The sequence below is a fragment of the Sebastes umbrosus genome, chromosome 4 (genome assembly GCF_015220745.1).
Source record: "Sebastes umbrosus isolate fSebUmb1 chromosome 4, fSebUmb1.pri, whole genome shotgun sequence".
Taxonomy (NCBI): Eukaryota; Metazoa; Chordata; class Actinopteri; order Perciformes; family Sebastidae; genus Sebastes; species Sebastes umbrosus.
In genome coordinates, this window is record NC_051272.1 from 16,342,933 (window position 1) to 16,362,817 (window position 19,885).

A 19,885-nucleotide genomic window follows, 5' to 3' on the forward strand; every position below is an offset into this window, starting at 1 on the left:
AAAACTGAACAACAAACACAATTGAAACGGGCATTGGACATGTAAGTTTATTATTGTTGATGTTTATTTTATTATTATTATATAAATCCATCACCTGCGCAACTGATTATTTTTTATCAATCTATTTAGAGGAGGAGGGGATCCTGCTTGAGGAATATTTCACTATTATTATTATTATTATTATTATTACTACTACCAGTATCATTATTATTATTATTAATATATAAATCCATCAGCTGCACAACAGATAATTTTCTTTCCATCTATTTAGAGGAGGAGGGGATTCTGCTTGAGGAATATTTCACTATTATTATTATTATTATTATTATTATTATTATTACTACTATTTGTATTATTATAACCAGTATCATTGCCATTGTTATTATTATTATTATTATTATATAAATCCATCAGCTGTATAACTGATTATTTTTTTCCATTTATTTAGAGGAGGAAGGGATCCTGCTTGAGGAACATTTCAACCAACTCTGTAACAATATGAAATCCTACTGATGAAGAGGAGAGTTTTAAAAAAAATCTTCAATTTTAAATGTGATATGTTACATTGTATATAACGGTGTAAATGCTCATCATCTGCACTGCTTTGTTTTTGGGTCCAATTATTTTAACCTAATAATATTTATGTATTAGTGACACCTGTAAATAAACTAGTACTGAAAGCCAGACCAGTTGTCAGACATTTTTTTGCTGATTTTCACCTTTTTGTTGAAATATTTTATTTTATTTCTTTTTTATTTGTTTATTTACTATTTTAATTTTTAATTTTTAATTTTTAATTTTTAATTTTTAATTTTTAATTTTTAATTTCTAATTTCTAATTTCTAAATTTAAATTTTATTTTATTTAATTTTATTTAATTAAATTTTATTATTTTATTTTATTTTAAATATAAAAGTATAAAATATTATCTTATTTTATTTTAAAAGTAAACAATGTAATGGAAAATATGGGTTTAATTTCTATTAAACAGAGTATGCTCACAGACATGGAAGAATGGTCTAATCAGTACATTCAGTCAGCTGTGGAGCGCCTCCTGCTGGTTGGTCGTCATTATTGACGTCACATCCGGGTGAACATGCTTCTCATCACATCTTCAGGCTAGTAGTGTATGTGGTAACTTGTCAGTAGTTATGCCTCTGATAGTGATGTGTGGTTACCCCTGTAGTGGTAAAACACGAAGGGCAGAAGAGCTGAAGGTGTGTTTTGAAGGGAACACTGACAGAAAGGTTCATATAGTAGGAGACGAAGCTCTGGACGTGGACAGAAACACAGTTTACTCAGGCAAGTGGAGCTAATGCTAGCTGCTAACAGTGGAGTCACTTTGCTAAACCTGTTATTAAAATAGACTTGTTGCAGTAGCATTGATAAGTGTGCCGCCGATTTAATATACTGCATGATGTTGTTGTATTTGTGTACTACAGAGTATGTGTGTTGATGTAGGGCTTGGCCAGCACTAATTTAAAGGTTTTTTGAATGGAGTTTGGTGTGCAGGTGTCATCACTGTCCTGTGATAGAGGCTCTTCATCACTGTCCTGTGATAGAGGCTCTTCATCACTGTCCTGTGATAGAGGCTCTTCATCACTGTCCTGTGATAGAGGCTCTTCATCACTGTCCTGTGATAAAGGCTCTTCATCACTGTCCTGTGATAGAGGCTCTTCATCACTGTCCTGTGATAAAGGCTCTTCATCACTGTCCTGTGATAGAGGCTCTTCATCACTGTCCTATGATAGAGGCTCTTCATCACTGTCCTGTGATAAAGGCTCTTCATCACTGTCCTGTGATAAAGGCTCTTCATCACTGTCCTGTGATAGAGGCTCTTCATCACTGTCCTGTGATAGAGGCTCTTCATCACTGTCCTGTGATAGAGGCTCTTCATCACTGTCCTGTGATAAAGGCTCTTCATCACTGTCCTATGATAGAGGCTCTTCATCACTGTCCTGTGATAAAGGCTCTTCATCACTGTCCTGTGATAGAGGCTCTTCATCACTGTCCTGTGATAGAGGCTCTTCATCACTGTCCTGTGATAGAGGCTCTTCATCACTGTCCTGTGATAAAGGCTCTTCATCACTGTCCTGTGATAGAGGCTCTTCATCACTGTCCTGTGATAGAGGCTCTTCATCACTGTCCTGTGATAAAGGCTCTTCATCACTGTCCTGTGATAAAGGCTCTTCATCACTGTCCTGTGATAAAGGCTCTTCATCACTGTCCTGTGATAAAGGCTCTTCATCACTGTCCTGTGATAGAGGCTCTTCATCACTGTCCTGTGATAGAGGCTCTTCATCACTGTCCTGTGATAGAGGCTCTTCATCACTGTCCTGTGATAAAGGCTCTTCATCACTGTCCTGTGATAGAGGCTCTTCATCACTGTCCTGTGATAAAGGCTCTTCATCACTGTCCTGTGATAGAGGCTCTTCATCACTGTCCTGTGATAGAGGCTCTTCATCACTGTCCTGTGATAAAGGCTCTTCATCACTGTCCTGTGATAAAGGCTCTTCATCACTGTCCTGTGATAAAGGCTCTTCATCACTGTCCTGTGATAAAGGCTCTTCATCACTGTCCTGTGATAGAGGCTCTTCATCACTGTCCTGTGATAGAGGCTCTTCATCACTGTCCTGTGATAAAGGCTCTTCATCACTGTCCTGTGATAAAGGCTCTTCATCACTGTCCTGTGATAAAGGCTCTTCATCACTGTCCTATGATAGAGGCTCTTCATCACTGTCCTGTGATAAAGGCTCTTCATCACTGTCCTGTGATAGAGGCTCTTCATCACTGTCCTGTGATAGAGGCTCTTCATCACTGTCCTGTGATAAAGGCTCTTCATCACTGTCCTGTGATAGAGGCTCTTCATCACTGTCCTATGATAGAGGCTCTTCATCACTGTCCTGTGATAGAGGCTCTTCATCACTGTCCTATGATAAAGGCTCTTCATCACTGTCCTGTGATAAAGGCTCTTCATCACTGTCCTATGATAGAGGCTCTTCATCACTGTCCTGTGATAAAGGCTCTTCATCACTGTCCTGTGATAAAGGCTCTTCATCACTGTCCTATGATAGAGGCTCTTCATCACTGTCCTGTGATAGAGGCTCTTCATCACTGTCCTATGATAAAGGCTCTTAATCACTGTCCTATGATAAAGGCTCTTCATCACTGTCCTGTGATAAAGGCTCTTCATCACTGTCCTGTGATAGAGGCTCTTCATCACTGTCCTGTGATAGAGGCTCTTCCTATAAACAACATACAGAACCAGGATTATCATCAATAGTCTCTTTACAAAAGAAACTAATGTTCCTTCTTCTTTTACATACCGGTAATACTACTATACATCACTTTGGGTATTATTTGGTTTTGCAAGATCATTTTCTCCTCACAATTCAATAAATTCCTGATATCAGCAGCAGCTAAAAGGTTTTTGCATTTTTCAACAAATCAGTTTTTCAACCATTTTGGATATTTTTATGTGAAAAAAATTCCCCAAAATCCCTTTTTCCAACTTAGCAAATGTGAAAAATGTCTGTCTATCTAAGTCCTCTCTGATAGAAAATTCAATGTATGTGCATTGTGGACAGTTTTGCAAACAAGCAAGATGCCAACTTGGGCAGGGCATTTCTCCCTATTGTCTTTTTTTTTTGTGATCAATTTTGTATAGGTATTGGGCATAATTATATAGAGTGGGGTTACAAATTGATAGATCACCAATAAAGTAAAAGAATATAATCATAAATGTCCATGTACTAATCAATACAAAATTGGCAAGCAGCTACAGAAAAAAATAAATAAACACAAACAAAAAGGGAGAAAAAAAACAAACAACAAAAGGTCACTTAAATAAAAACTTCTGCGCCACCCTCCCCCCACCCCCTATTGTCTTTTTTATATATCAAACCGTTAATTGATTAATCAAGACATTAATTGGCCATAGGAATATTTGTTAGTTGCAAATGGCACAATTGCTGCTGTTACAGTCACAAATGAACAGTCAAACAAAGAAGACTAGATTCCTAGAAAAGTAACCCTTGACTACTTGTGCATACTCCTGTTGTAATTTAAACCTTGTTGGATATGTTGCAGATTCCCAAAAAGAAAAAAATGTCAGAGCATCTCTGAAAGCTGAAGTCGAGAGGTGAGGCTTTCGCAGATCTGTGTTTGGATTAGATTCATCAGTGATGTTCTACCGACACATCCCTTTTAACCTTTCATTTATTTGTTGTTTAGGAAAGTCAACAAGGATGACATTGTAATTTTTGATTCACTAAATTACATAAAAGGTAAATCTTGTTAACAATAGTATGCTATGCCGATTCTGTATTAAAACGTTATGATTAGGTCATGCTTTTACCTTTAATGTTGAACTTTCTTACAGGCTACCGCTATGAACTCTTCTGTCTCATCAAACATGCACAGACACCACACTGCCTGGTAAGTATACTAGAGAAAAAAATTATATCTAAAAAAAAAAAATATTACCCAAACATTAATCACACAAGTCAAAATCATGTGCTTTCTTTTGGTAAAGGTGTATTGTTTGACGTCAGATGAAGTGAGCTCAACGTGGAATACCAACAGAGATGCTGCTGAGCAGTACACCCAGGACATGTGAGTGAGAAGCCTCTACACATAAACAGTACAGGTGCATGTCAAAAATCAACACTGTGCAATTTAGTTTTTATATTTCGTCTGACATCTGTTTTGCCTTTTGTAGCTTTGATGCATTAGTGCTGAGATTTGAAGCTCCAGACTCCAGAAACCGATGGGACAGTCCTCTCTTCACCATCCTGAAAGACGACACGCTTCCGTATGAAGCCATTTCTGACGCGCTTTTCAAAAGAAAAGCGCCCCCACGAAACCAGTCTACACAGAGTGTAAGAGACACACACTCTGTTTGTTTGTTTTTTTAACAAGCATACGATATTCAATAGATGTAGATGTATGCTGTCGTGCTGCCTTTTTGACTTCTTTCTTTTTCTCTGCAGCAACCGTTGTCATCTTCAAACTTCTTGTACGAGTTGGACAAGATCACACAAGAGGTGTTAATGGTATGTCTTCATATGTTCTTTGGGATTTTCCGTTCATTTGTCAGTCACTCAGATTTTTCTCTTGGGATACTGTTTTTTGCTGGAACCGGTCTGAGTCATGTCATATTTCAAGATCACCAAAGTGGGACCCACACATTGAAAATTAAGAATAATGGACTGATGAGTCATGTTCAGAAAAAAACTTGGTTTGAATTTCAATTTGCAAAGCACAACAAATGAAGTAATCTTTCTTCCAAATTCACTTCCCTGCAGCTTGGAAAAATAATATTAATACTGCAGAATGTCAATGTGTACGCTTTTGTTCATTGATTCTGACAGTTGAGTTGTCTACTTGTTTTATCAGCATATTGAAGATAGATAACATTTCAGTCAGGACACTCGCCATTAAATGCAGCAATATGCATTTTAGTTTTTGGCGGTGTGGCTCTGCTTATGTGATGCTCTGGAACTAATCTGAGCTAGCTCGACACTGACTAACTCTGAGCTCACAACTCCCCTGGCGGAGCCTGAGACACCAACATTTATTGAACATGAACACGTGTTGAAAACCTCCAGTACCGGAGGAGGCAGCGGAGGTGGAGGGAGTTAGATGTCTGAAAGCAGGCATCAGCAGCAGCAGCATAGCAGGGAGGATGCAGAGCTCAGTTGTTGTATGCAGACTGAATGAGCAGTAAATCTTTATATGGACCGCCTGTTGTGAGAGATTTCGTTGACATACTTCTTGGAGGGTGTATGGAATATGTGACTATAGATGACATCCATGCCTGCCTGAAGTACCACAAGGCTCTATTATTGTAACTAAATGGGATGCATATATTGATGCTTTTTCCCTAAGTGAAATCATTGACATATCTATTATAAGATGTGGCTGCACAATGGTGGAATAGGAAGAAACCAGTAATGTTATCAGTTATTGACATCCGAGTCTCTGATGTGTCAGTAGTACGTACCAGCGTGTCCTTTGCTCACAAGGAGAAGAGTGGAGAGGAGATGAGATGTTTTTGTCGATGTGATCTGCAGACAACATGTTCCAGGGGTTTATATCTCAGCCAAGTGAAGAACGTAATGATTTCTGCTACACTTGGTAAGAAGTTTTTGCACAATTAATCGAAATTTTATCGAAATCACAATATGGCCTTCTGCAATTTTCAAATCGCAGGAGGCGCAAAATGTTGTTAAAGTGTGTCAAAATACCATTTAAAATTAAATATTGTCACGCTGCAGATACAATACAAAATCGTTAAGCCCTACTATTTTAGCTCAAATTCCCTGTAAATGAAACTAATAATTAGAAGAACAATACTTTTCTAATTTAAATTCATCAGTCCATTTCATTTTTAGTGTGCAGGTCCCGCTTTGCTGATCTCAAACTCTCTACACACACCTGGGGGACTGTGTTTTGTCAGTAAAAACTCTCTGTATGTAATGTGTTTTGATGAAGGTCATTTAAAATTTTCAGGCCATTTTTAACGCACAGAAGACGAGTGTTCCCGGAGACCTCATCCCAGTTCCTGGAGCTACAGAAAAGATATCCTTTTAACACAATTTACATGTCCACATTTTTATTTAACCCATTTGTGCCCACAACTGGATTTTTTTAATTTCCTTTGGTGGAAGTGTTCTCTGGGCTTACCTTAAACACAAATGTGAAGACATTTTCAAAATTGGTCAAACCGTTTGACTGAAAAGTGAGTTTTTCCAGTCTTTGGGTACGTGACATAGGATAACTGTTTTTGCAATAAGCTCCATTATATTGTAGGAAAAAACTGCAGTCCCATATACCCAAAGACTAGATATAATATAAGAAAATGTCTGCATCTCAGAGACTACAAGGAGCACAGTCAAGTATTTGGTATCTTTGAACTCATAACAAGTTGAATATCAAAGATATACACACATATGCAGTGTGAAAAAAATATTTCATATGGATAACACTTAACACAATGTTAGTGTTTTTTCCTAATTTTTAAAAAAATCCTGATTTTGACTATTAATAAAAGTGGGATTTTTCATGAGCTATAATTTTTTTTAAGTTGTACTGTTAGATACTACAAGATTTTTTACCAATTAAAACAAATGTGTCTTTTTCCCCTCATCATACTAAATATAGTCTTTGGGCACAAATGGGTTAAAACCCAAATTAGGAAGAATCCTTTCACAGGTTTTGGTAGTTCTGTTTTCATGTGGGATGTCACAAGTCCACGTAACAGTGACCTTTCACAGCTTATGACTGTCATGAAATGTGTATTAGCTCTGTAAATTTGTACTAAGAAGTCATATTCCCTCACCAGCAGGAGGCAAAGTACCTCAAATGACTTGTTTGAAGGAGAAGGTGGATGAAGGCACGTCCATCAAAGAAGTTTAAATGAAAGGCACAGCAGCCAATCACTGTTAAAGGTCTTGCCTGTAATAACATACTGTGGGATACGTATTGAGGGGAGAGAAACCAAATGATATAGATTAGTGGATTTTTATTGGCAGCTGCACTGCGTCAGACCTTTTTCAGAAGCAAAAACACTTTGATTTTCTCCTTTTGAACGCGTCAGTCCAGGCAACTAACCGTAAAGCACATTAGGTTCTGCACTAGTCAACCTTTAACGACAAATGACGTCCGTAACATTCAGTACTTTGTGTTGTTGTTCTCCTTGAAGGTTGAGATGTGAAATTGTGACCTTTCAAATACTTTTGGTTAGTTAGTTTTCGCTTCTTCACTGTTCAGCTGTACTGTAGAAAACTTGAAGCAAATATTCTGTGTCCTTCTTGTACTTAATGTCCTTAACCTGACATTTAACATCGAGCTCACCAGGAGCATCAACATGGCGGAGCTGAGGAAGTTACGCCGCCAGTTCATCAGCTACACAAAGATGCACCCAACGGAGAACACCGGACACATTTCCAACATGTTTGTGCAGTATTTAAATAAGAGTCTTCACTGACATTTGTATAGCATTGGTTTCATTTTCTTTATTTTCTGCGCCAAATAAATATATTTATTAATATTTGTTGCATGTTTGTGTGTTATTTACCATGTTGGAATGATTCAGTTCAGTTACATGTTGCGGAGCTGAGATACATAAAGCACTGCATTTTGTAAAGAGAAGAAATTACAGTCATTATAAAACGTTAGTGTCAAAAGTCAAAACAAACTGTCATGCAATACTTTTATATTATTTACATATTGTTTTCTAGACACAGTAAGCACAACAGCTCTGAAGGTTAATCTGTGAACCCAACTAGGTAAAAGCAAAAAGAAGAGAACAGACATATTTGGGGAAAACATGTCATCATAAGCCCCAAAGCTTTCAGGCACATTGAGCTGCTCAGTTGTCATGGAGATGAAACACCAGATAAGTAGGGGTGTAATCGATATATCGATTCATTGACCAACGATCCAATATCATCGATGCAAAGTGAAAACATCGATACATATCGTCCTTTATTCTGAGATTCTTAACTGATTAAAAAAAAACATTTGCACTTAAACATGAGAAGTGTGGCAATTTATAGTGAACAGGAGGTCTATGTTTAATGTTTTTATTAAAAGGAATAGATTGTTTTTTATGTAAATGTGGAAGAGCCCGAGTCATAATTTAGTTGCTATTGTGAGTTTACATGAAAATATCATATTTTATCTTATCGATTGCAGACCCCTAAATTTAATTGGATAGAAATCGTAACATGGTAAACTTTGTGATATCGGCAAATATCGTATCTATATAATATCGTATCGTGATGAAACTTGTGATTTACACTATTTCCATGGTCAAGAATGAACCGTAAAGTTCAACATAGACACGTATTTTTGATAGTAAATATCATTACTGGCCTCCACATGCACCAGTATTCCCATCATTTTTATCCCCTTTTTGATGTCATTTTTTATTTATTTATAATGAATTCAACATTCTTGCACACTTCCAGTCACAGCTCAGCACTTTCTCTGGGTTTTCCTTAATTCCCCCTTGTACTATACTTGACCTCTTGGTGACAAGCCCGACAAACAGTACTTGTTTGTCTTGTTCAAAAGCTTCTTATTTCTTCGTGGGATTTGTAAGCAAACATATTGCTGAGTAATGCTCTTTCAAAGATTTTCCATTATGTAAGAAGATTGTGAGAAAAGCAAGAACAGGAAGTTGTTGACAGGAATGCTGTAACTAATTACTGTCGGTTTCCGACTTGCATGTAGTGTGATTATACAGGACATGCATGGAGAATAATGTATTTAATGTGTCAACATGTATATGACTTTTAGTCCATTATAGAAACAATATTGTAATAATCTTTGCAAACATAATGATTTTATTGAACGAAAAGCCATAATAAAAAAACACAACTTTTACCCCACATAGCCTCACAAAGACAACCTGGAGGAGCAGCAAACAGTATTAATAGTAAAGATATAAAAACAATGGATTGTGCTAAAACAATTGTGACAATAACGTCAGAAGAAAAAGAAAACATGCAGTATTTGCATTGCATTCATTATTTTCTAATAGTCTTTTTCTTCAGAGGGACGGCGGTGCCAAAGATTCGGTCCCAGTGGCTGAAGAAAGGAGCGTAGTTGCTGCTCGGCTTCTGGTGGTGCATGTCATGAGCCGGTGCACCGCCCAGCAGGCCAAAAGGCACCAGGTGGTTGAGGGTCCATGGCAGGTCATAGCCTATGTGGTCCTCCACAGACATCCAGATACTGAAAACTGTGACGCCCCACGTGGTCATCGGGTGGCACTTTAAAAGAATGGGGTCCTGGTTGCTCCAGAGTCCAACAGTCATCAGCTCTGGGATGCTGAGCTGCTCAGTCGACCAAGAAAAAGGCGCCATGTATTCGTGGTGGATTGCATGAATCCACCGGTAAAGCTGTGCATGCTTGTGATGTATGAAATGCCAAATGTAGTACTGAGTGTCAAAGAGGAGAAGCATAGCCAGTCCATCAATGAATACCTCATAGAGAGTAGGAGCATCCTGTGGCAGCGTAGGTATGGGCAGTATGAACGTGCCCATCATTACAGCTGGCAAAACAAAGAAGATGTGGTTATACATTGCCGTCATGAAGCTCTTAGCCATCATTCCCACCGTTGGCCGCCTGTCTGGTTGGATCTTGTACTGGTAGAATAAAGGCGCTCTTTCTCCCAAGAGGTCGAGGGCAGCAAAAGGTATGCTGAAGAAGAAATAGCTGGAGAAGGCGAGCAGGACGATGAAATAAGGAGACGAGATGAGAGGCCGGTGGTAAAACAGCAAGTAATCCCAGAAAGGCTGCAGTAGACGGTCCGAGGCCCTGGAGGGCAGGAACTGCAGAGGTAGCTCACTGATGTTCAACATCTTGCTGTGGCACCACTGAAGGCTGCTGCAAGTCTCAGGATCAACACAACATTCTGCCTTTATATAGTGGAGTTCAACAGAAAGGGATTTTCTCTCAATCACAACAGACCAGCAGCTTTTATTTTTTTCTAGCAGCTCCATGTCGACACAGACCTTCACAAGAAGATTAACAAAGCCATTCAAGAACATGCATTAGACACAACAACTGTTTAACCAGTTCAAGGTCACATATTTGAATGCATGGAAGAAAGTAGGACAGAGACATTTTTTTGTGAAAGTGAAATATGCCCAAATAGTTTTCTGAGTTGCAGAATAGACCGTCAGAAATCTTAAAATTAAACCACAAAACTGCCTATTTTAGTGTTGATGAAATTGTTCGCGTGACATGTGATGGTGTGTCAATACAGCTAAGGAAAGTTATCTGAATGTTTTATGTAACTCCTCAGGGGCAGACACAACTTTATTGTATTTTATAAGCTGTGTCTTTTCTTGCTCTGTCCGTTCCCCTAATATGAAATTATTAACCAGGACATCTAGATTAGAACGCTGGACTACTTGAATTGTTCAGGTGTGTAATCTGATCAAATGACCTGCATGCATTTCTTCATTACTAATTGTGTCTATCATATTATATGTAATAAATAACAGTTAGACCTTGAGAAATGTGCCTGAATTGAATACAAACTCACAAGTCAACCAAATCAACCCACATTAAATGTCCAGACTTTAAAATATTAACACTTCTCACAGTCACACTAAATGATCATAACAACATGATTTATTGGGGAAAATGTGCAAAAATTTCATTGAAATCATGTATCTAATAATGGGCTTCATGCAGGAAGCGATACACAAACACATTTTCTCTTATTTTTGTTAGTAACCATCGATTTGTTCTTATTTTGTTAGGAACCATTGATTTCTGGGATTCAGCAGCAGTTTTGTTTTTTTTGCGATAAGAAAAAACATCTTGTTTTCAGTCCACATGAATATAATGTAATCAAATTTAGATCATTATATGTTGTATTATTGAGTCATTTTAATGACTGGATTATTAAATTTGTGAGCTAAAGAATTGCCATTGGTCCATTGATCCATTTAAGACTATAAAAACCTTTAGGTAATATTGTGTGGCTCTTTGATGCTTTTCAAATTTCACTGTAAATGCCAGCTCTGGAAAATCACATTTACATTGTTTAAGTGCATTTAACAGTACCAGTAACGATAGTAATATAGGCCTATGTCTGTTTCAATGCATACGCTCCCCACCCCCACCGCATGCCTTGAAATTTAGATGCTGCATGAGGCCTATTGTCTTTTCACAAATTAAGGCGATAATGCTCTTCTTCACCGACTACTTCTTCTCACTGACGGCCTTCCTTGAAATCGTTTTGTTGGTGTTGGCATATTTGTGTCGATCATTTCTGGAAAGAAATAAAAACAATCTCTTTAACCACTGAAAAATAGAAAATCTTTTTTAACGAATAAAACTACTGAATAAACATAGACAAATGTGGACCGGAGTGTTGTTAGATAGACGTACCTGCTCATTTTGACTTTGCTTCTGCATCCCAGTCCTCCCTCCCAGTGGCTGGTGCGTGTACCTCTCGTCATCATGCTTCCACAGCTGATGCATGGCTTTCCATTGCCGTACGGCTGCAATAACAAAAATGTAAAAAAAAGGTTTCCATTCAAAGGCAAAGTCTATCATCAGCCTAATGCATTCATGCTTCCAGACACTGACCTTTATGCTCTTTACTAGTGTTAACCTTAGAGATACTAAACTTATTCTCTTCAGTGAACTGAGTATAAGTATCTTATCTGATCTCCGTGGCTAAAATGTCATGTTGAGTCTTTAGCTCACCTGCTCTTTGGCACAGTAACCACAGATCATCCTGTTTGCCAGTTCCATGGGGTGGTCCTGGTCCTCATCGTGGCACACGTCACAGGGGTAAGCCCGACCGCAGCATGGAAACCTGAGGGCAGACAGTGGCACAAAGCTTTCACGATACTCTACATGTTCTTCTCAGAGCAGCTTCCATGTCAGACATAAATTAAATGAGATAAGACACAGTGATGATGATACCTCAGCCAGCGATGGCTCTGTTTGTAATGTTTGCATACTCCTTTTTCTGGCAGTGGCTTTCCCTTTTGCACAGCAGGATCTCTTATCGTCTTATAATTAAAAGCACCAGCACTTCGACCTGCACAAAAGTAAAACAAAATGTGAGGTAACATTGGTGAGAGAGCCAACTGTGGCAGTTTGTTGTTGTAAGATCTTAAACCTTTGCTGATCCCTTTGATAGCAAATGTAGGTGAGCGCTGACCTGTTTTGTTTGCCCGTGGCGGAATATACTGGAATCTTGCGCTCTCAGCCAGAATACTGAGTTTGCTGTGGCAGTGTTCACAATTAGACTCCTTTGTCTGACCATAGGAAACACTCTGATGGAAATGTAAAGACAAAAAAGCAATTTCAGAGCTCATCAAGATATATATATTTCACTTCTGGTGATATTTCACATTGGTTATTTTCAAACAGATGTGCAGTGTTAAGCAGGACTGTATGTTACATCACCTGCACAGGGCTCTCCTGTGAGCAGCTGAGGCAGCCCACAATGAGGTCACAGTCCTGAAGCACGAGGTCAGCAGGTGCAGCATTGTGAAGGTCCAGGTATCCCAGGACATCGCTGTAATGGTGCAGCATGCAGGGCCTGAACGCAGCGTCGATGCTTGCATTGCACTTTTCACACTGAGCCGTGCAGGGTGTCCTTCCACTCAGCGTCAGGTCTGCAGTCACTTTACACCTGCAGACAGCACACAAACAGTCCAGCTGTCGTTCTAAATAAATCATTTGTGATATGGATATGACATTTAGCTCTTTTTACTCACCTGTTACACTGAAGACAAACAGTGATTCGTGGGGCCGTTACGGTGGCTGTGTTCTCTCCCAGCCTCAGTCCCAGCAGCTTCACCTCAGTGCCTCGGCGGGGATCACTGATCTTAATGTTCTCCACCCGATGACTGGCTTCCTCCTCCTCCTCCTCCTCCTCCTGCCCTTCATCACAACCTGGACCCTCCTGCTGCACCAACTTCCCTCCCTCCACTGTCCTCTCGTCTTCTGTCTTTTCCATTTTTCTTTCTTCACTGACATCCTCCTCTGCAGCATCATTCCCAGCTTTTTCACACACTGCTGCCTGGAGCTCCTGGTACGTTATGAACTGCAATCCGGCTTTTTCTAAATCAACGTCTTTTTTCAACTGCAAAGATAAAAAATCTTTCAGCATTAAGAAAATAAAGTAAAGCAGTTGTTTAAAGGTCATTTTGGTGAATTCAAAGGAAAACAAAACTCACCTGCCGAGCTCCTTCAGTGAACAGTCTCTCCAGACTACGATCTAGCCAGCGAAGAAAAGGCCGGAAGAGCAGCTCTACCTTTCCCCGAAGCTGATTGGTTGCATGCTTGGCTTGAAGCCACTCCAGTGACGCTTGCTGTACATGTCTATGTAGCCAGAGATTTATAGAAATGTCAACACCAATGACTCGAACCACTAAATGTTTAAAATAAACTGCTTTTACCTTGACATTACTTGTGGCAGCTCCTGGTCCAACGGTATGTCCACTGTGAAAATCTAAGGAAATGTATCGAGGTGATGAGGAACTGTTCTTTCTTGTGTAGTATATTACAGAACCTGTGGTGTAAATGGATGGTCTTTACCTCCTGGGGGTAACTGTCTGGGAAGCTCACCATGATGTCGACTTCTTTCAGATCAAAAGGCTACAAGTTAAAATTCACAGTTAGTATACAGTATATTTCGATAATACTGTTCATCTATGAAACCTATTATCAAACCAAAGCATTTCAAATGTAAGGAAAGTTGGTTCGTTCATGATTTACAGGTGAAATTTGTGGATTATGGCCTCTATAACAACGCTGATGAAGTGGATTAATAGTTCTGATATGCCAGTAATATTTATTCAGTCAAATGGTTGGCTATGTTTTACCCTATACTGGGGGTTAGTGGCTTGGAAACACCATAAAGGAATAGTGGAATAATAAATATATCTTTTGATCTTTTAAATCTCTGCTTTACCCTATTTCTCATATAACAAATAGGCTTAATTTAATCTCAGTGCTGCAGCTTAATTGATACAAATCCCATGTTATCCATTGCTAATTAACAATTACACTTTCACAGTAAAATCACCACGGGTGCTGTCACAACATAGTAGGTATGGTTCTACTATTTATAGTCTATGGAGAGGCTTCAGTATTTGTCTCCAAATACAGTCTCACTCTGTGTAGTAAAACTGAGCTGTACGTATTATAGAAATAATATGTGGGTTGCTCTAAGCTCTGGGGGGGAGGAGAGGAGAAAGAAGGGAGAAGAAAATGTTTACCCAGTCCGGATCAGTGGCCTCTACAGTCGCCCTGTAATAAGTAACTTTGCCATCACTTCGCTCTTGAATAATCAGCTGGTCTTTGGGAAAACGTTTCTTCAACTGCTTGATTTCTGTGTCTCGTAGCTGCTTGGCGACATCCTCCGTCAGGTCACACAGCTTGACCTCCTGGAGGATGCCGGGACGCGGTACTGCTGGCATCCTCTGCGCAGGTCTTGGGTAATTGCCAGGAACAGGCTGGTCATCCGCTGGGGGGAACTGTGGTGGATGCCAGAAGCGACATCTGTCTTCCATGGTGCAGTGGCCCGAGATAAAGTAGCGACAGGGGCGGCGGCCGGCTGCTGTGGCAACCCTGTGGTCACTACTGGGAGGAGGCCTGTGCTCCACATCTCCTCGAGGGACCTCTGAGTTTGGAGATGTGACATCTGACTGGCTGGGTGTCCTGGTGGTTTTCGTCTCACAAGCTTTGGTATCATCATCTCTTATGTGTAGGAATCTGCATTTCTTCCCAAAATTGCAGTGTCTTCCTTGAGAGAAGAAGCGACACAGCGGCTTTGTATGAAGCACAGGCTCTGACTCCCTTGTCTTCTCTCCCTCACCTTCCTCCATCAGCATTATCACCTGGATGGATGGATGAATACAGTAACACAGGTTAAACAGATGTGGACACACACCCATTTGTGATTAACATCGGCATTAATATTGCTGCTAGAACAGCCTTGAGAAGACTTTCTACAAGATTTTGGATCCCGGATGCAGGTATTTGCTGTCATTCATCCACAAGAGTCTTAGCAAGGTTTGGCACTGATGCTGAGCAATAAGGATATTCAGGTTCTTCCATACCAAAATAGGAAATTCATTTCTTGATGTGCTTTTGTGCTCAGGGGTATTGTCATGTTGAAACAGACAAAGGACTTCCTCAAATGCTGCCACAAAGTTGGAAGAACGCTATCATCTAAAACAGTGATTCCCAAACTTTTTCATGTCAAGGACCCCTAAACTGACACAAATTAGACCCCCATTTGATAAGATTTTGTCAAATCATCTGATAGTATTTTTGCTTTTAGATGTTTTATTACAGAAAGTGTATGAAATCCATGACCAAAATAGTCATAGATTATGTCATAGTGTTATTTATGGATGGGATTACAGTGAAAATAAATAATTGCCCTTTTTGCTGGGGACCATCTGGAACCCCCTCAAGGACCCCTGGGGGGTCCCCAGACCCCACTTTGAAAACCACTGGTCTCAAACAGTGGTTCCTACCTTTTTGGCTTGTGACTCCTTAAAATAAAGTAATGCCTACTTGTCTCTGGACCCTTTTTTTTCTCCTTTGAATAATACAAAACTATTAATTATATATTTCAAAACACATTGACATTATTATTGAATACAACAATGTGGACAACAATGTCCATATACCTGTGGCCAGATAGTGTAGCATTATGATCTGTTAGAGGCAACCCCAACATCAAAGTTGCCTCTGTTTAATACCTCAGATATTTAAAGGTCCATCAAATAGACTTGAATCTGCTTTATTGCTGAATGATCCATCCAGAAACAGACCAACATTAGCTATCTATCTGTTTAGCTAAACTTTAGTTGATAAAGAGGAAGTGTTTTGCTAATGTTAGTCACTTCATTTAGCTCAAATTAGTTATTATTGGAGGATGATATTACCTAAAAATACACACCAAGATCCGCGTTACAGTTTATTCCAACTAATGATGAGACCACACGTGTTAAAAAAGCTTCAAATAACCTCTTAAAGTCCACTCACCTGCTGCTACCTGTCAAGTGACAGCACCGTTACGTGCCACCGGAAATCACAACCCAACAGCACAGACGTTTACGTCATTACGTCATTACGTGTGCGACGGAAGGTTCTGAATCAGTTGGGATAACAGTCTGGTCCGTGGCATTAACCAATCTAGACTATCATGAGTAAAGGTTATGAAGATTTTAGTTACATGCTGTCGAAACGTCCTCTGTTGTACACCGGAGACGGACACAAATGTGTTTTTTTGTCGCCCTCTACAGTTCGGGAGTGTGAAATGGACGTGAAGAGGTTCAAAGTTCATTCTTGACCTTTTACAGCAGCTGAGAAAACAGTCTCAACACAAGTTCCCTTAGACTTTAGACTTTAGAAAAATGTAGGCTTATGTTCCCAAAGGGGGCAATTAAACAATAGACATAATCTAGATTGATAGATAGATAGATAGATAGTAACTTTATTGATTCTGAGGGAAATTCAAGTTTTCAGCATCACAGTTCCATATTGCAAAACATGTTAGTAAAAAGGCAGTAAAAAAGTTAGTACTGCAAAGTACAAAGTACAAAAAAATATACCAGATGTAAAAATACAAGGAGATGAAGAAAACTGTTAAAACTGAATATAATGCAGTGTAACAGCTGTGATACAGGACTATTAAAAAAGTGAATATAGTGCAGAAGAGACTGTTAAAAATGAGTATAGTGCAGGGTAACTCCAGTAGCTTAGTCTATGAAAGTGCATTATTATCTGTCATGCAGACCGTCCTCCTTTGTCCCCCTAAAAGTCTTTACCATTGCTGCTGTTTGTGGCTGGAACATCAACAATCCTCAGACATTTAAAGGATATTCAACTCGGGATTTTTACATCAGGATGGATCTTGTAGATACCAGCGTAGATCTGTGGATAGGATGCTTAGGAAACGACTCGTTGCTGCAGCCTCTGTGGGACAGCATGAGGCTCAACTACAGAGACTATTTGAGATCTCCACTCTTCCCCATTGTCCTGTCTGTGTCTTCCTACTTTGTCTTCTGTCTTCCTTTTCTTGTTTGTGACATCATGGGAGAGAAGTGGGCATGGGTCCAGCAATTCAAGATCCAACCCAGCCGTCGTCCTACAGCCTCTATGCTGCTGCACTGTGCAGGTGTCACCTTGTAAAACCATGTGTTTCTTGTGCTCCCAGCATCAGTGGCCCAGTGGGCATGGAGTCCCCCCGTGGACCTGCCGGACCGAGCTCCGTCCCTGTTGGTGTTGATTGCTGGCCTGATAAGCAACCTCCTGCTCTTTGACTTCTAGTACTTCATCTGGCACCTGCTCCATCACAGGAACCGCTGGCTGTACGTCACTTTCCACGCCATCCATCATAATTACTCATCTCCCTTCGCTTTGGCCACTCAGTGTCTTGGCGGCTGGGAGCTGGTCACAATTGGCTTTTTGACCACTCTTAATCCTGTGATCCTGAGATGCCACCTACTCACCACCTGGGCCTTCATGGTTCTGCATGTCTACGTTTCTATTGAGAATCACTGTGGCTATGATTTACCCTGGTCCACATCACGCCTGATACCGTTTGGCATCTACGGAGGGCCCAGCAAACACGATGTGCACCATCAGAAACCCAACACCAATTTTGCACCATACTTTAGCCACTGGGATAAAATATTTGGCACGCATGCTGAATTCTGCTTCTCTACAGCAGTGAAATAGAAAGCTATAACACCATTGGTAGCTGCTATAGATAGATACCTGTGCTTGTTGTTTCTGCTTGCTTGTTTTTTACAAATCATGTGGATATTAAAATGTGAAGGGGTGAAAATTTAAGAGAAATCAACATTTTCCATTGCACACAAATGGAGGCATGTTTCTGTATTGTATTATAAAAACAACACTGTCAAAATATGATGTTAGTTTTAATGATAGTGAGAAAATAAACTCATAATATCATGCGCAATCTAAATAATGCCTAAATGCATCTAGTGTGTCTGGCTTCTTTACTTTGAAAGTGATCGTGAGCTTTGGACATGGCATACGTAATACCAGGTATCAGGACTGAATCAAGGTTAAATAAATAGATCTAAAGTGCGGTGTGCTGAGGTGGCAGGCTGGCTACTGAGATACTTTATGGCAACAGGGACAAACGATTTTTTTTTTTTTAAATATGTTTTTCTTTGCACAGGGGACTCGGTAGCTCGTCATCTAAGATTTCTAAGCGTTGGACGGCTTTGCCATGGTGAAAGGACAGCAAATTACAACAAAGTGCACATATGAATGATTTAAAGGTCACATATTGTAAAAAGTGAGATTTTCAGGTCTTTTACATTAAAAAGCAGGTTTAAGTGCTATATAAATACTGTTAAACTATCAAAACGCTCAATATACGGAGAAATACACACAGCCCGTATTCAGAAATTGCGTGTTTGAAACAAGTCCATTTGTGATGTCACGAATATACAATATTTAGACCATTACACGGTTTTAAACGTAAATATTCTACATGTGGCCCAGTTTATTTCCTGTTGCAGTGTATGTAAATAACACCAGCATCAGACAGGACGTAAACATGGACCCAAACTGTTGCCTAGCAACGCAATTCCGTTGCAATTCCTTTGAAATGCACTAAAACGGAGCGTTTCAGACAGAGGGTAAATACAGGTATATTCAGGCAGACAGTACGAGGAAAATAAGGGCTTTTTGAACATTACAGAATGTAAACATGTTTTATTAGAAACACAAAATACAAGTATGAACCTGAAAATGAGCACGATATGGGACCTTTAATGACCGCTGACCCAGGATTAGTATGTTTTCCCTTTTATTTTTCAACCATAAAATGCCTTATATCTGGATTTTTATTTGTAACACACCAGTATCTCTTGTATTTTTTAGGTCATGCAATCTGACCAGCAGTTGTCCCAGAGTGGTGATAGTACTGATACTCAAAAATGTTTTATGTAAAAGGACAAGTAGGTAAAAGTCGCATTATGTTTTTTTTCCACCACTAGATGTCAGAAAAAAACTTCAATTATCATTTCGATTGAATTTAAAATACTTTTATTTTTTATTATTTTATAAGTAAAAAGTCAAATTAAAAGTAAAATAAAAGTAAATAAAAGTAAAATAATAAATAAAAGTAAATGAAAACTATAATATAGTATCAATAAAATAATAAATAAAAGTTAGTAAAAGCAAAATATTTTTTATTATTTTACTTTTATTTTTACTCTTATTTTATAAGTAAAAAGTCAAATTAAAAGTAAAATAAAAGTAAATAAAAATAAATTAATACTATAATATAGTAATAATAAAATAATAAATAAAAGTAAATAAAAGTGATATAATTTTTATTATT

The 19,885-nt window shown here is 39.0% G+C and overlaps 4 protein-coding genes across 4 annotated transcripts; 2 read left to right on the top strand and 2 right to left on the bottom strand.

Annotated features, from left to right (window-relative positions):
• Positions 1-1,050: 1,050 nt before the first annotated feature.
• kti12 (KTI12 chromatin associated homolog) lies at positions 1,051-8,057 on the top strand. The gene is made up of 9 exons (XM_037768707.1): positions 1,051-1,302; positions 4,090-4,141; positions 4,234-4,286; positions 4,382-4,437; positions 4,535-4,614; positions 4,721-4,880; positions 4,992-5,054; positions 6,514-6,582; positions 7,847-8,057. Exons 1-9 carry the CDS (start codon positions 1,152-1,154, stop codon positions 7,988-7,990), a joined length of 828 nt encoding a protein of 275 aa, XP_037624635.1. The 5' UTR covers positions 1,051-1,151; the 3' UTR covers positions 7,991-8,057.
• A 753-nt stretch (positions 8,058-8,810) lies between these two features.
• ch25hl1.1 (cholesterol 25-hydroxylase like 1, tandem duplicate 1) lies at positions 8,811-10,993 on the bottom strand. Its single transcript, XM_037768236.1, has one exon. The coding sequence runs from the start codon at positions 10,557-10,559 to the stop codon at positions 9,537-9,539; it is 1,023 nt and encodes a 340-aa protein (XP_037624164.1). The 5' UTR covers positions 10,560-10,993; the 3' UTR covers positions 8,811-9,536.
• A 135-nt stretch (positions 10,994-11,128) lies between these two features.
• si:dkey-24l11.2 (uncharacterized protein LOC100034462 homolog) lies at positions 11,129-16,676 on the bottom strand. The gene is made up of 12 exons (XM_037768235.1): positions 16,546-16,676; positions 14,766-15,386; positions 14,083-14,142; positions 13,944-13,996; positions 13,722-13,866; positions 13,260-13,627; positions 12,946-13,174; positions 12,698-12,812; positions 12,457-12,574; positions 12,235-12,346; positions 11,914-12,026; positions 11,129-11,794 (listed from the first exon to the last, which is right to left on the bottom strand). Exons 2-12 carry the CDS (start codon positions 15,378-15,380, stop codon positions 11,725-11,727), a joined length of 1,998 nt encoding a protein of 665 aa, XP_037624163.1. The 5' UTR covers positions 15,381-15,386; positions 16,546-16,676; the 3' UTR covers positions 11,129-11,724.
• A 733-nt stretch (positions 16,677-17,409) lies between these two features.
• On the top strand, positions 17,410-18,566 carry ch25hl1.2 (cholesterol 25-hydroxylase like 1, tandem duplicate 2). The gene is given in 1 exon segment (XM_037766948.1): positions 17,410-18,566. A coding segment is annotated over 1 exon segment (834 nt). The 3' UTR covers positions 18,244-18,566.
• The last annotated feature ends 1,319 nt before the right edge of the window (positions 18,567-19,885 follow it).